Below are 13,233 nucleotides of genomic sequence, written 5' to 3'. Positions count from 1 at the left end.
AGTCCTTGCGATGGAGCTTGGTGTCAAACTCACCACGTGGAAGATGTGGGGGCCACAGGATACCCAGATGGTAAGGATGTCCATGTTGCAGAAGAGGCACCCTGTGGATTCTCCTCGTTGTCTTTCCGTTGTTGACTTCTACACGTTGTTTTTTCCGGTTGGTGGGTGTTTTTAATTCAGCTTTTTCCAAAACGGAAACTTGGCGTGATAGCTTGCTGGTTTGTTGGTCTTCTTTTGACTCTGGTGCTCGCTTGTTGCGACAAACTGCTTTTGTTGTTTGATTTTTGTTGTTGCTCTGGAGTCTGAACTTAATGAGGAGTAAGAGGTGCAGAGTGTCCTCATTCTAAAGCCCTGGAACCTCTTGGCCAGACATCACGTTTTGCTCCACATGTGGGTGCTGGCATCTTTATCATGGAATTTGTACTTTGAAACATGCATGGGGCGGATTTAGGGATGTGCAAGCGGTGCGCACACACTGGGCACTGAGCCAAGGGCGCAGGGTTTTGGGAAGGGGGCACGAGGTTCTGACAGGGTCCTAAAGTCCTCCCACTTCCTTCCCAAACCTTGTTAGTGCTTTCCCAGCTTTTGGGGAGGAGATGAGAGGTCTCTAGGACCGTGTCAGAGCTTCGTGCCTCTTTCCCAAAGCACCTGCAACTTGTTTACCTCGATTTAGGAGGGCAGTGGGGGGGGCTTGGTAGGAGGGAAGGAGTCAGATTTTGGCCTTGCACAGGACACCAAGTCTGCCGCTGGATGCACGCATTTTAGAAACCCTCACCAAATCTGAAGGCAGTTCCTCCTGGCAGCTGGGTTCGCCTCATAGCCCCATCATAAAAGGTAAAGGGACCCCTGACCATTAGGTCCAGTCGTGGCTGACTCTGGGGTTGCGGCGCTCATCTTGATTTATTGGCTGAGGGAGCCGGTGTACAGCTTCTGGGTCATGTGGCCAGCATGACTAAGCCGCTTCTGGAGAGCCAGAGTAGCGCATGGAAACGCCATTTACCTTCCCGCCGGAGTGGTACCTATTTATCTACTTGCACTTTGACGTGCTTTCGAAGTGCTAGGTTGGCAGGAGCAGGGACCGGGCAACGGGAGCTCACCCCGTCACGGGGATTCGAACCGCCGACCTTCTGATCGGCAAGTCCTAGGCTCTGTGGTTTAACCCACAGCGCTACCCGCGTCCCTTTATAGCCCCATCATAGCTCAGTGGTAAAGGGGGGGGCCTCTGGCTTTGCATGCAGAAGGTCCCAGGTTCAATCTTCAGTGGCATTTCCAGTTGCAAAAAAGATTAGGAGACCAGGGGAAAACACACACTTTCAGGCCATCTCTCAACCCCACCCCATCTCAAAGCAAGACCCTCAACTAGGCTGGCCACCGCTGAGCTGTGTAGATAAGGAGCCTGGCCTGGTCTACAGCAGAGGGAAATGTGTTGGATTGCATCTTGAGGCTGGATACTGTTTGTGCTCCCTGATCACAACTGTCTGCATCCTGGCCCAGTTAAGAAGAGAGCGGTGGCCTCACACACGAAGCGGAACGCTGTGGGTATACAGGCATGTGTAGAGGGGCTCACAGACACCTGTTAGAACATGATAAAGGGTGTTTTTCAAATACTGCTGCAGACAAGATTTTATACTGTCATGGATGCTTTCATTGAGATTCCTGCATTGCAGGAATCTAGTCCAATGGGGTTGGACTAGAGGACCTTCAGGGTCCCTTCCAACTATGATTCTATACTCTGATAGGGAAGCTGCACATAGATATTGATGTCAGGAAAAACATCAAAACATTTTCCTGATGTTTGGGAGCCTGTCATGCAGTTCTTATATTTCGCTGGAAGTGGCCAAGAGTGGGCGGGGTATCATCATCATCATCATGTTCTGTATATGGACTTTATGTATTTCTCAGTTTTTATTATATTATTCGTGGTTATTTTATTGTTAACTGCCCTTGGATATTTGGAAAATAACTAGATCGCTTTTGCTTCTGACTTCCAGTTTTGTGAAAGTTCCCTGTCCTTGAAAAACGAGATTCCGGCTGATGTGTTTGTCGTCTTTTGCACAGGCCCAACTGTCCTGGAGGTGTTTAACACGCTGCTGAAGCACCTGAGCTTGAGTGTGGATTTTGAACTGGGCCAAGACTCTGATGGCAAAGGTAGCCTCAATAGCCGCACAAAGGAGAGCGATGAGAAGATCGTCCAGAATGCCATCATTCAAACTATTGGTGAGTCAGTCAGATATTCCCCCTTAGGTGGGTGTATGCTAGCAAAAAATTGAAATCCTGTGTTGCATTTTTTTGGGGGGAAGCTTCATGATGGAGCTGAGCTTTTGAACCCAGGTCCTCACCACAAGGACTGTAGCTTACGACACCAGCCACCACACTGGTTTCATCTTGCAAAGTGCTTAGAAGGACTTTCTACCAAGATGGGACGCAGTTCAGTGCTTCTGTTCAGTTTCGAGAAATTGGGTCATTTCACCTTGGGAATAACAGACATTTGTGGGGCTCAGAATAAACCTAGCCTTTCTAAGAGACCTCTCAGAAGAAAACCACAAGGGGAGCTGGCCTGGTCTGGGTGATCTTTCTCAGCTTATTAAACCAGCTCCTCTCCTCCTCCCCAGCCGTGTGCTGGCTTCAGTGCTTCATTTGTGGGGGTTTTTAAAGCCAGAGCTGCCTGTTACATCCAAACCAGGAAATTCAGGCCTAATGACTGTCTAAATGTCAAGATTAACTAACATTTAAAGCAGAATTTCTCGGTTTGGACATCAGGGAACACTGGAATGAAGTGCTCTGAGGCCCACACGGGAGGGGAGGAATGCTTGGGCCAGACTCTCATTCCCAGCTTCATAAACTGGGGGAGATTGTCCAAACCAGACAGTGACTCAGATTTGTTAACACAAGGCAGCCGTTATTTCAGAAGATCTGGTGGGAGGAAGACGGTGATGTGGACCCAATTTAATCCTTGAATTCTCAGGCCTTCTCTGTTTTATGAACAGATGGCCCAGCGTTGCCTCATCCTTCCCTTTTCCGTTCCGTAGGTTTCTTTGGCAGCAACCTCCCAGATTACCAGCGCTCCGAAATAATGATGTTCGTTATGGGGAAGGTCCCTGTGTTTGGGTCAGCATCTCAGACTGTGGACACCAGCCAGCTGGGGTTTGTACTTTTCCTCTTGCCTGTTCCAGAACTCTGGTGGTTCTTAAAACTGTGGCCTGCCTTTTGCGCTTCCTGCTGTCTTTGCAATTCCACTGGCTTTGAGGGAAGACGATCCCTTGGTGAACCCTTAGCTATAAATAAAAAACAATTAAGCACCTGCAATTGATCATTTTCCCCAGTACACACATACTAAGTATTTGTTTCAGGTGTGGGAATGAGGATTATGGTTGATCCAAAGTCCTCCCAGGAAAAAATAATTCCGAAAGCAGGGAGAGAGGTGGCACTGCGTAGCCATCAGGTCTGGGAGTTCCAGACTCCAGGGGTGGCTGCCTGCAGAAGGAGAATGTGTGAGATTGCTTAAGATAGGAGGTGATCTGAGGGTGACAGAATCGGATGAGCATGGCTCACAAGCCCATGAGGTCTTAGTTCACTGAGGATTGTCTCTGGTCCTGCCTTTCCCGACAGGCTTCCTGCAGAATTGCCCCAAGAACCAGAACAGTCATGCAGGAATGGTGAAGGAGGTCTTAGGGAGTTTGCAAGATGCATGCCCATAAGTCATTCTTGCCCTTACTTGTTGCCTCTGGTCATTTTCTGACTCCTTCCCATGGCATGTGTCAGCAGCAGCCCTGAGTTTGCACGTGTGACTTATCAGTTGGTCCGTGTGTATCTCAGTGCTAGTATGGCAGGAATGGCCCTTCAGGGCATTCTGTCACTCCAGGTATCAGCGGGCAGGAAGTGGTTGCCAGTAGTGAATCATAGCAGGAGATTAAAAATGGGATATTATGCCTGCCGTAATGAACTTAGCTGGAATGTAAGCAGAAGGCATCTGGGACATGCCTCTCCTCTCTTGGAGTTGACTCCTGGAATGCCATCCGGCAGGGAATTACAAAAAACGTTGCTGCTCGCAATGTTCTTTGCCAGTCTGTTCTGTATGCCTCTGGGTGTGGTGTGCGTTGCTTGAGAGATGGGTCTGGTAGAGTGTTTGCCACAGAGTTATGGGGACTTGCCCAAACTAAGTAGCCGGCTGTGGCTCTGGCTGGAAACAACAGCAGAGGTGCAGCTTGCACTCAAAACATGCACAGTTCTAGTGCGTGAGCTGGATCACGGAGCCATATTGATCTAAAGTACAGCTCTTTTCTGCTCCCATCCAGGGATTTGGGAACCAGGAGGATTCAGATCATGTTGCTGCGGTCTTTGCTTATGGTAAGTCTGATAATGGCTCCGCAGAGGAGTATGGTGTGTGTGTGTGTGTGTGTGTGTGTGAGAGAGAGAGAGAGAGAGAGAGAGAGAGAGATGTGTCTGTTTTCATTGGGACACACGGTCTCTAGGCTTTTGTCATGGAGTAGGATGCATGGATAAGTTAAAATATTTCGATTTCATTTCAGCTGTGGGTGAGAACTCTTGTTTTTATTATTTATCTATTACCCGCTCTTCACCCAGAATTCCCAGGGTGGGTTGCAGTACCGAAACGCAACATTAAAAACAACTTTAAAATGAGGTGGGTCCTAAAAACGGCAGGTGGTGCTGTGGTCTAAACCACTGAGCCTCTTGGGCTTGCCAATCAGAAGGTTGGTGGTTTGAATCCCTGCGACGGGGTGAGCTCCCGTTGTTCGGTCCCTGCTCCTGCCAACCTAGCAGTTCGAAATCACACCAAAAAGTGCAAGTAGATAAATAGGTACTGCTCCGGCAAGAAGGTAAACAGCATTTCTGTGTGCTGCTCTGGTTTCGGTGTTCCGTTGCGCCAGAAGCGTCTTAGTCATGCTGGCCACATGACCTGGAAAAACTGTCTGTGGACAAACGCCAGCTCCCTCGGCCTGTAAAGTGAGATGAGCGCCACAATCCCAGAGTCGTTTGTGACTGAACTGGACTGAACTGTCAGGGGTCCTTTACCTTTTTAGTTAAGAGTAGAATCTCTCCCACCAACTGCCCCACAGCTAAATTCACCATCTTGTGGGGCATCTTGGGCCAACATGAGGAAGCATGTCCACATGGCCAGTCAGTCACCGAAACTGAGGGCCGGGTCACACAGAGCAGATTTCCAGGTCATGCGAGACGTTGAACAGGTGGTGAGAAGGCACCTGCTAGTTGTGCTCCCATACTCTTCCACAAGTGCAGCTCACCTGTGGGCCTTCTTCTCTTGTTGGATCGCAGCTCCCTTCAGCCCTGACTGTGGGCCACACTAGGTGGAGCTGTTGGGAATAGAAGAAGAGAAGAGTTTGGATTTGATATCCTGCTTTATCACTACCCGAAGGAGTCTCAAAGCGGCTAACATTCTCCTTTCCCTTCCTCCCCCACAACAAACACTCTGTGAGGTGAGTGGGCTGAGAGACTTCAGAGAAGTGTGACGAGCCCAAGGTCACCCAGCAGCTGCATGTGGAGGAGCGGGGAAGTGAACCCAGTTCACCAGATTACGAGTCCACTGCTCTTAACCACTACACCACACTGGCTCATCCAAGATCCAAGATCAGTTGCAAGAGTGTTGCAGGGTAGCCGCCTCTGCCCTGCTGTTGATTGACGGATTATATTTCTATGCCGCTTTTCATTCACATAAATCACAAAGCAGCTCTCAAGCAATAAATAACAATAACATAATAGAAAATCATATCGAATAATTAGCAAATAATCAGTAAAGCAATAGCAATCTATAAAACACTATTAACAAAACAACTTTTTTAAAAAACCAAACAGCGTAATTGCAACAAAAGTCATGCTATGTGTAAACAGCAAAATATGATCCATCCTTAGGTATCTGGATTCACTGTGCAAACTGCTTAGGTATATTTGAACTGCTGCTGCTATTCTGAATATTGTGGATGAGCAAGAACTGCGTCAGTAACACTTGCTGTGTCTTGAACCCCTTGTCAGGTCACCTCGGGGTACAATGCCAAAAGCATCATGACTGTTCTCTCAGCCCCGTTCCTGGATCCCCTGCTGTCCTCTTCGCTCACGGAAGACAGCGAGCTCCGGCAGCTGGTTCTGGAAATACTACACAATCTTATTGACCGGCACGACAACAGAGCAAAGCTCAGAGGAATAAGGTAGGACACCAGGGGGGGGGTGAAACCAAGCAGAAATGCCACTTTGCGTTAAACAGCCTCAGGAAAATGCGGTGATGATCGGCGCAGTTGCCTCAAAATTAACCTGTGAAATGGTTTTGCTGTATATAAACTAGGGCTGCAGTATTTTGACAAAAAGGTGCCTCTGAGATTGCAAATCCTACCTTGAGAGTTATTTCCCTGTTTGCATGTATCGTCAGAAGGCAAGTAATTGTCTTTAGAACTTGTTCCTTTTCATGTGCAGATGCAAATTAATTGATTTAATCAAATCATCAGCTGATGCTTACACAGTGAATCAGTGAAGAGTTCTTTTAATTAGGTGTTAGACCTAACAGGGGGTTCCCACTGCCTCGCTTTCTCTTGTGCTCCTTCCAGAAAAAATATGGAGAGTCACAACAAGAGGGGCATTTCAGGAGTGCTTCCCCAGGGGAACTTGACAGGCAATTGCAATTAACATCTTTTCAGCTCCTTGCAAAGATTTTTGTTTTTGCTCAGGCTATTGAGCGTTGATACTTCAGCTCTTCTGCTGGAGCATTTTTCAGTTGGCTAACTTTACAGTGATCATGCTTATGATGATGTGATGTTTCTAACTTTTCCAGCATGACTACTTTTGTGGTTCTTTGTTTTAACTTCTGTGCATTTTTGTTTTTGAATTATAAGTCACTTTGAGACATTTTTTGTTTAAGGGGAATAATAATAATAATAATAATAATAATAATAATAATAGCAGCAACACAAATGCATGCAATCTCACTAAGTGTCATGTTGTATTAGCAATCTGTGTTCTATTCTGTATTGCTTTTGGTAAACATAGTTTCTTCCGTCTTCTTCCTTTGAAGAGGACAAATTCTAGAGTTGTGCCAGAATTTTTCATATAGGTATTTTCTTAAATGAACGCTTGAGTATGTGACAAAAGAGAGATGATCAGAGTTGTTCATGACCCACCCTATTCCCGTGACTATAACTTGTTTTAAACTGTTTTTAATATTAAAATTTAAATTGCTGTAACCTGTCCTGGGTCCTTATGGTTCTGAGCGGGTAAGAAATGGAAATAATAAGTTGATGATGATAAATTGTGAATTCTCTGGAATTGAACACAAACTTGGAAAAGATGGGGGGGGGAATTATAACTTGCATCTTCGTCTCAACACACAATGATGATAATATGTTTAGGGTTTTTTGAAATTAAGAATTGTGTATTTGTTCCATATCTAGAATAATACCTGATGTGTCTGATCTGAAGATAAAGCGAGACAAAATTTCGCGGCAAGATGTGAGCTTCATGAAGAAGGTAATTGCAAGAAGCAGGAAGCTTTTCCTTTGCTGAGTTCCTTCTGCATCCCTTAAAATACGTTGTCATTCTCTCACTGATTTGCTCTTACCTTCGAAAAATCCTCCCTACCTGCTGCGTTTCCTGAGATTTCCCTCTCCTTCGCAGCACGGCCAGCAGCTGTACAGGCACGTTTACATGGGCTGCAAAGAAGTCGACAACGTGCATAAGAACTTTGAGCTGCTCTACACGTCTCTTGCTCTGATAACGATTGAACTCGCCAACGAAGAGGTGGTGACCGACCTCATCCGCCTGGCCATTGCCTTGCAGGTATGTGCGGCAGGAAGAGATAATAATAATAATAATTTATTATTTGTACCCTGCCCATCTGGCTGGGTTTCTCCAGCCACTCTGGGCGGCTTCCAACAAAGATTAAAAATACATTAAAATGTCACACATTAAAAACTTCCCTGCCTTCAGATGTCTTCTAAAATCCCAGGGGGGGTGTACTTTGGCTGGAAACACGAGTTGTGCACGATCCAGAAATGTCTTCAAGCAGGTGTGTCGGTGCCTTTCAATGTTCTCCCTCTCCTTCCCCCCACCTTAAAGGATACTGCCATCCTGAACGAGGATAACCTGCCAATGTCTCACCGCTGCAGCATCATGGCGCTGGTCGCCGCGTACCTCAACTTCCTGAGTCAGATGATCGCAGTGCCTGCCTTCTGCCAGCACATCAGCAAGGTGCGCAGTTGTGCCTTCCTTCCGTCTTCCTACCCTGGGATGACCAGTTTCCGCATTCTTGGGGGGCATCTTATTTCTGGGAGAAGGGGCAGCAGAAAATGTGGCTTTTCTTGTTCTTTGGAGTTTTAATTTTGTACACTTCCCTGGAATTAATCTGATGGACAGGAAGTACAGTGGTACCTCAGGTTAAGAACTTAATTCGTTCCGGAGGTCTGTTCTTAACCTGAAATTGTTCTTAACCTGAAGCACCACTTTAGCTAATGGGGCCTCCTGCTGCCGCTGTGCCGCCGCTGCATGATTTCTGTTCTCATCCTGAAGCAAAGTTCTTAACCTGAAGCACTATTTCTGGGTTAGCGGAGTCTGTAACCTGAAGCGTATGTAACCTGAAGCATATGTAACCCGAGGTACCACTGTATATAGATATTTTGAATGAACGAATATTAATATGCTTGCTGCATAATACAGCCCCTTCATAATACTGCATAAAGCTCTGTAAGAGAGTTGGCCCCATCAAGTGATGATCACATTGTTGTGGATCACATTCATGTGTAGAGGCTTGCCTGCTCCCTTCGTCTCTTGCAACACTTTCCCCCCTTCCTGTCAGCAGACACCTCAGGACCTTTCTGTCTTTCTCTTTAGGTTCCCACCTGATCAAACCTCCTTTTAAATCCTTCACAGGGAAGAAAGGCCATCAAGCTGTTCAACGTGCAAATTGAAAATTGCACCTTGACAAATTTGCATGTTTGATGATTTTTTCTTCCCCCTGAAGGATCATGTTCCTGCTTGTTGATAGTCCTGTAACCCGTCTTCCAGTGCATCCAGCAAAATCAGCTTTTTGCGAACTGTTAATGATCTCCCTGCAGAGAGAAACGAATCTGCCTCTGCAGTTCAGATTTTGTTCTTTTCTGCGGATGGTTTAATTTTATTTTTTTGTGCTTTTTAGGTCATTGAAACCAGAACTGTGGAAGCACCGTACTTTTTGCCAGAAACCATATTCAGAGACAAGTGCAGGTAAATGTTGCATGTTTTGTTAGTAGTGGAAATTTTGCATTGTGGCCAGTTGGTTGACTTTTGCAACAAGATGAGGGAAATTTAATACCTAAAGTGAACACTGAGTCTCCATGTTAATTTGCTGTTTCCAGTGCCTGAGTAATAATAATAATAATAATAATAATAATAATAATAATAATAATAATAATAATAATAAATTATTATTTATTTATACCCTGCCCACTCTGGGCAGCTCCCAACAGAATTAAAAGCACAATAGAACATCAAACATTAAAAACTTCCCTAAACAGGGCTTCCTTGAGTGGTTTCCTAATTTATTTATTCTCTCTTGCTACATTCAAATGATGTGATAGCTTGAAAAGCATACAGTGTGAAGTGGTTTAAAATTTGCTTATGACAAATTTGTTAAATTTGTTTATGACAATGTTGATTGATTGGAGGGGGAGGGGACGGAATATTGTGAAGAGAGGAATGGGGTTAGTTGGAGGAGGGCATGGCTGGCTGGCTGGCACTCTGAGCGTTCCCCTCCTTCCGATCCCCTGAGCTGCACATCCCACTTGCGCCTTCTTAATTTCTTGCCTGAACTCCTGCACTTTTGCTCTCGACAGTCTCCCCAAAGCCTTAGACAAGGACGACAAGAACTTGTTTTTCCTGACTCACAAGATTGCGGAATCCTTGGGCGGCAGCGGATACAGCGTGGAGAGGCTCTCTGTGCCTTACGTGCCCCAGGTGACAGGTGAGCGGTTGCGCAGTTCTGATTGTGGCGCCTGCTCGTTCATCATGCTTGTGTCTCACGTCCGGCTGGTCACCTGCCTCTTGCCGTGAGCATCAAATAGGGGTGCAGGCAGAACTCCAATTTCTGGAGGAGTAAATGTGGTTTGTTTTTTCTTTTGCTTCTGGAGCTTTTCACACTCTTAACAATCACAGAGTGTTGTACAGAGTCAGATCTATGGTCCATAGGACTAAGTCTCCCTACACGGACTGGCAGCAGCTCTCTAGGGTTTCCGGCAGGTTTCCCCCCCTAACTTTACCGGAGATGCTCAGAATTGAGCCTGGGACCATCTTCTTCCAGCCCTTCCTTGAAACCTGGTGCAACTGCCTTATCTTTTCAAAGTGATAGTTAAGAAATATGAAGTTACATCTATTGCAAGGCCGCCATCCACTTGTGGGATAATGCCATGAGGAGCCAGTGTGGTGCAGAAGTGCCGGACTAGGACCTGGGAGGCCAGGGTTTGAATCCCCACTCAGCCGTGAAACTCACTGGGTGGCCTTTGGGGTCCATCACTGCCTCTTAGCCCAATCTACCTCACAGGGTTACTCTGAGGATTAAATGAGGAGGGGGAGAGTCATCTACATGCCACCTGGAGCTCTTTGAAAAGGAGGAATAGAAATTCAATAAAACAACAACAGCAGCAGCAGCAGCAGCAACAAAATTTATTATTTATACCCTACCCATCTGGCTGAGCTTCCCCAGCCACTCTGGGTGGCTCCCAAAAGAACATTAAAAACATGATAAAAGATCAAACATTAAAAATTTCCCTAAACAGGGCTGCCTTCAGATGTCTTCTAAAAGTCAGATAGTTGTTTATTTCTTTGACATCTGATGGGAGGGTGTTCCACAGGGCGGGCACCACTACCAAGAAGGCCCTCTGCCTGGTTCCCTGTAACCTCACTTTGCGCAGTGAGGGAACTGCCAGAAGGCCCTTGGAGCTGGACCTCAGTGTCAGGGCAGAACGAAGGGGGTGAAGACGCTCCTTCAGGTAAACTGGGCCGAGGCCGCTTAGGGCTTTCAAGGCCAGCACCAACACTTTGAATTGTGCTCGGAAATGTACCGGGAGCCATGCTGTCAGAATCCTCTCCCCCTCATCCTTCCTTGTTCCGGGGGCCTTTCCTTTCCTCTGTCCTGCACAACTTGTCCCCTTGGATTAGTAATTGCAGGTGCCCAGATTGTGATTTAGATGGGTGCTTGACGATGGACAAGGGGGTCTGCCTCCCATCTAGGTCAGTGGTGTGAACTTTCCAAGGGGTCCCCTGGTACAGCTGGGCGCGGGGGGGTGGGGTTCTCTTCTGTAGGATGCCTTGCAGGCCAGAGCAGTAACTCTTTGGCCTCTTGTGACCACCACCCTTCCTGTCCCAGCCATCTGTCACATCCGTGGCTGCCACTCAAATTATTTTAAAACTTGACCCTGAGATGCACCGTAACTGCCACTAAATGGTCACTAAATAAAACTACATGTTAGCTTTGTCAGAATGTAGAAAATGGCGAAGAAGTCAGTAAGCTCAATGGGCTGTCTTCAATGTTAGTCCTGCCCAGAGTTGACCCATTGAAATGAATGGATTTAGCTAAAGTAGGTCCATTTATTTTAATGAGTACTCTCAGTAGAACTTAGTTGGCTACTGTTTCAGAAGGGGCCCTTCCTCCTCCTCCACAACGAAAAAAAGGCTCTTTCTAAATTTTATTTTGGATTGTCCGTGTCTGCAGATGAAGACCGGCTGTCCCGAAGGAAGAGTATTGTGGATACTGTATCTATTCAGGTGGACATCCTCCCTGGCAATGGCACAGAAGACAAGGTGAGTTTATTCTCTGCCAGGTTGTGCGATGAGTCTTAAAGGAACTTCTCCCTTGCCCCTCTCATTTTAGAAAGAGGGCAGAATAATTTTGTGCTGTCCGTGATTTAGAGTCTTGCTCCTGAGGCTATGTTGACAATGCAAATGTTCTGTGGTTGGTGTCATTCTTACATTTAATTTCTTTGACCTCACAACTGTTTGAACAACCCTCTACTTCAGAATTTTAGACCCCTGACAAGTAAAATTCTTGTTCTGGTGATATGCAGTTTTTAATTTTTAATCTCAGCTGCTCAACTTCCTACTCTCTGTCACACACCCCCAACACCCAGACTTGCCACCAAATAATGACTACCTATAAACAAGCTGATCTGTTCCAAATTTTGCAGAAAGTCACGAGTCAACAAGAACAAAGAATTGCATCCCCCACCCCCAAATGGTTCAGTTGCTTATGTGGTTTAAACAAATATCTGATCTTTTCTCCAGGTTAACACGGAGGAAATTACCTTTGAAGCACTGAAGAAAGCTATAGGTGAGATTGCCCTCAGTTCCCTGTGAAGCTAGCTTTCTCCCTGCATTCCCCTCCAGCAGGCATTGGCCCTTACCAGACAGCCTATGATTTGAAATTAAGAAAAGATCTTCGTCTAGCATTTTGTAAGGAAGATTCTCTGATTGCAACAGCCGCCTGCTGCAATTACTTGAGTGCTTTCGGTGTTATCAGAGATTCCTGTTGAATCATGTCAGGCAACGTGAAGGTGTGAAAATATCGTTACACATTTGATACCATAAGGAGAGTCCTGCTAGGTGAAACCAAGGATCTCTCTAGTGCAGCATATTGTGTCCCACAGACCTGAGCCCAGCAGAGCTCGCCCCACTCAGATCACCCAGAACCGGCATTCAGGGTCATCTAGTCAAAACCTCTGCAATGCAGGAATCTTCTTGCCCCAACATGGGACTCGAACTCTCAACCCTAAGCTGAAAAGTCTCTTGCTCTACTGACTGAGCTACCAAGGCGGCCATGCCTGTCCTGAACCTTCAGCTTCATTAGGCAACCCTGTTGGGTTCCAATGTTTTGCGAAATAAGACAGTATGAAATCGCTTTGGAAAGACCAATATCTTAGATTCTGACTTGGACCACTTTCATCTCTCATAATAAACATCTTTACTCAAAACTTTCCTAGTAAATACATGCATGCAAGTGCCTCAAAACCACAACATTTATTCAAAGAGCATGAAGTGCGTAGGATGGAATTCTAGGTGCCCACTGAAGAATCTCTCACAAAATTGAACTTGAGTGACAAAAGCCTTTTGGCAGGTGCTGATAAGCTTACCCCTGAAGGAAGCCTGCACAGTTTGTTGCCCACCCTGTCAAATGCAGCCCATGACTCGCCACACACTGTGGCCCAACAAGTGCTTGACAGAAGCCCTGGTTTTGCAGTCCTAGCC

At 46.3% G+C, this 13,233-nt stretch overlaps 1 protein-coding gene across 2 annotated transcripts in view; it reads left to right on the top strand.

Moving 5' to 3' along the window:
- The window catches only part of LOC128416974 (protein EFR3 homolog A), a 47,372-nt gene that overhangs the window by 28,774 nt on the left and 5,365 nt on the right, over window positions 1-13,233 (top strand). For both annotated transcript variants that reach the window (XM_053395093.1, XM_053395092.1), the window contains 11 exons: window positions 2,059-2,217; window positions 3,030-3,144; window positions 4,296-4,347; window positions 6,010-6,182; window positions 7,416-7,491; window positions 7,639-7,800; window positions 8,080-8,211; window positions 9,155-9,222; window positions 9,831-9,958; window positions 11,705-11,793; window positions 12,274-12,319. In XM_053395093.1, coding sequence (XP_053251068.1) covers window positions 2,059-2,217; window positions 3,030-3,144; window positions 4,296-4,347; window positions 6,010-6,182; window positions 7,416-7,491; window positions 7,639-7,800; window positions 8,080-8,211; window positions 9,155-9,222; window positions 9,831-9,958; window positions 11,705-11,793; window positions 12,274-12,319 — 1,200 coding nt within the window. The remainder of the gene's footprint in view (window positions 1-2,058; window positions 2,218-3,029; window positions 3,145-4,295; window positions 4,348-6,009; window positions 6,183-7,415; window positions 7,492-7,638; window positions 7,801-8,079; window positions 8,212-9,154; window positions 9,223-9,830; window positions 9,959-11,704; window positions 11,794-12,273; window positions 12,320-13,233) is intronic.

Source organism: Podarcis raffonei, chromosome 7 (genome assembly GCF_027172205.1).
Source record: "Podarcis raffonei isolate rPodRaf1 chromosome 7, rPodRaf1.pri, whole genome shotgun sequence".
Taxonomy (NCBI): Eukaryota; Metazoa; Chordata; class Lepidosauria; order Squamata; family Lacertidae; genus Podarcis; species Podarcis raffonei.
The sequence above is the reverse complement of the archived record's forward strand: the minus strand, read 5'-3'. Positions and strand labels throughout refer to the sequence as shown.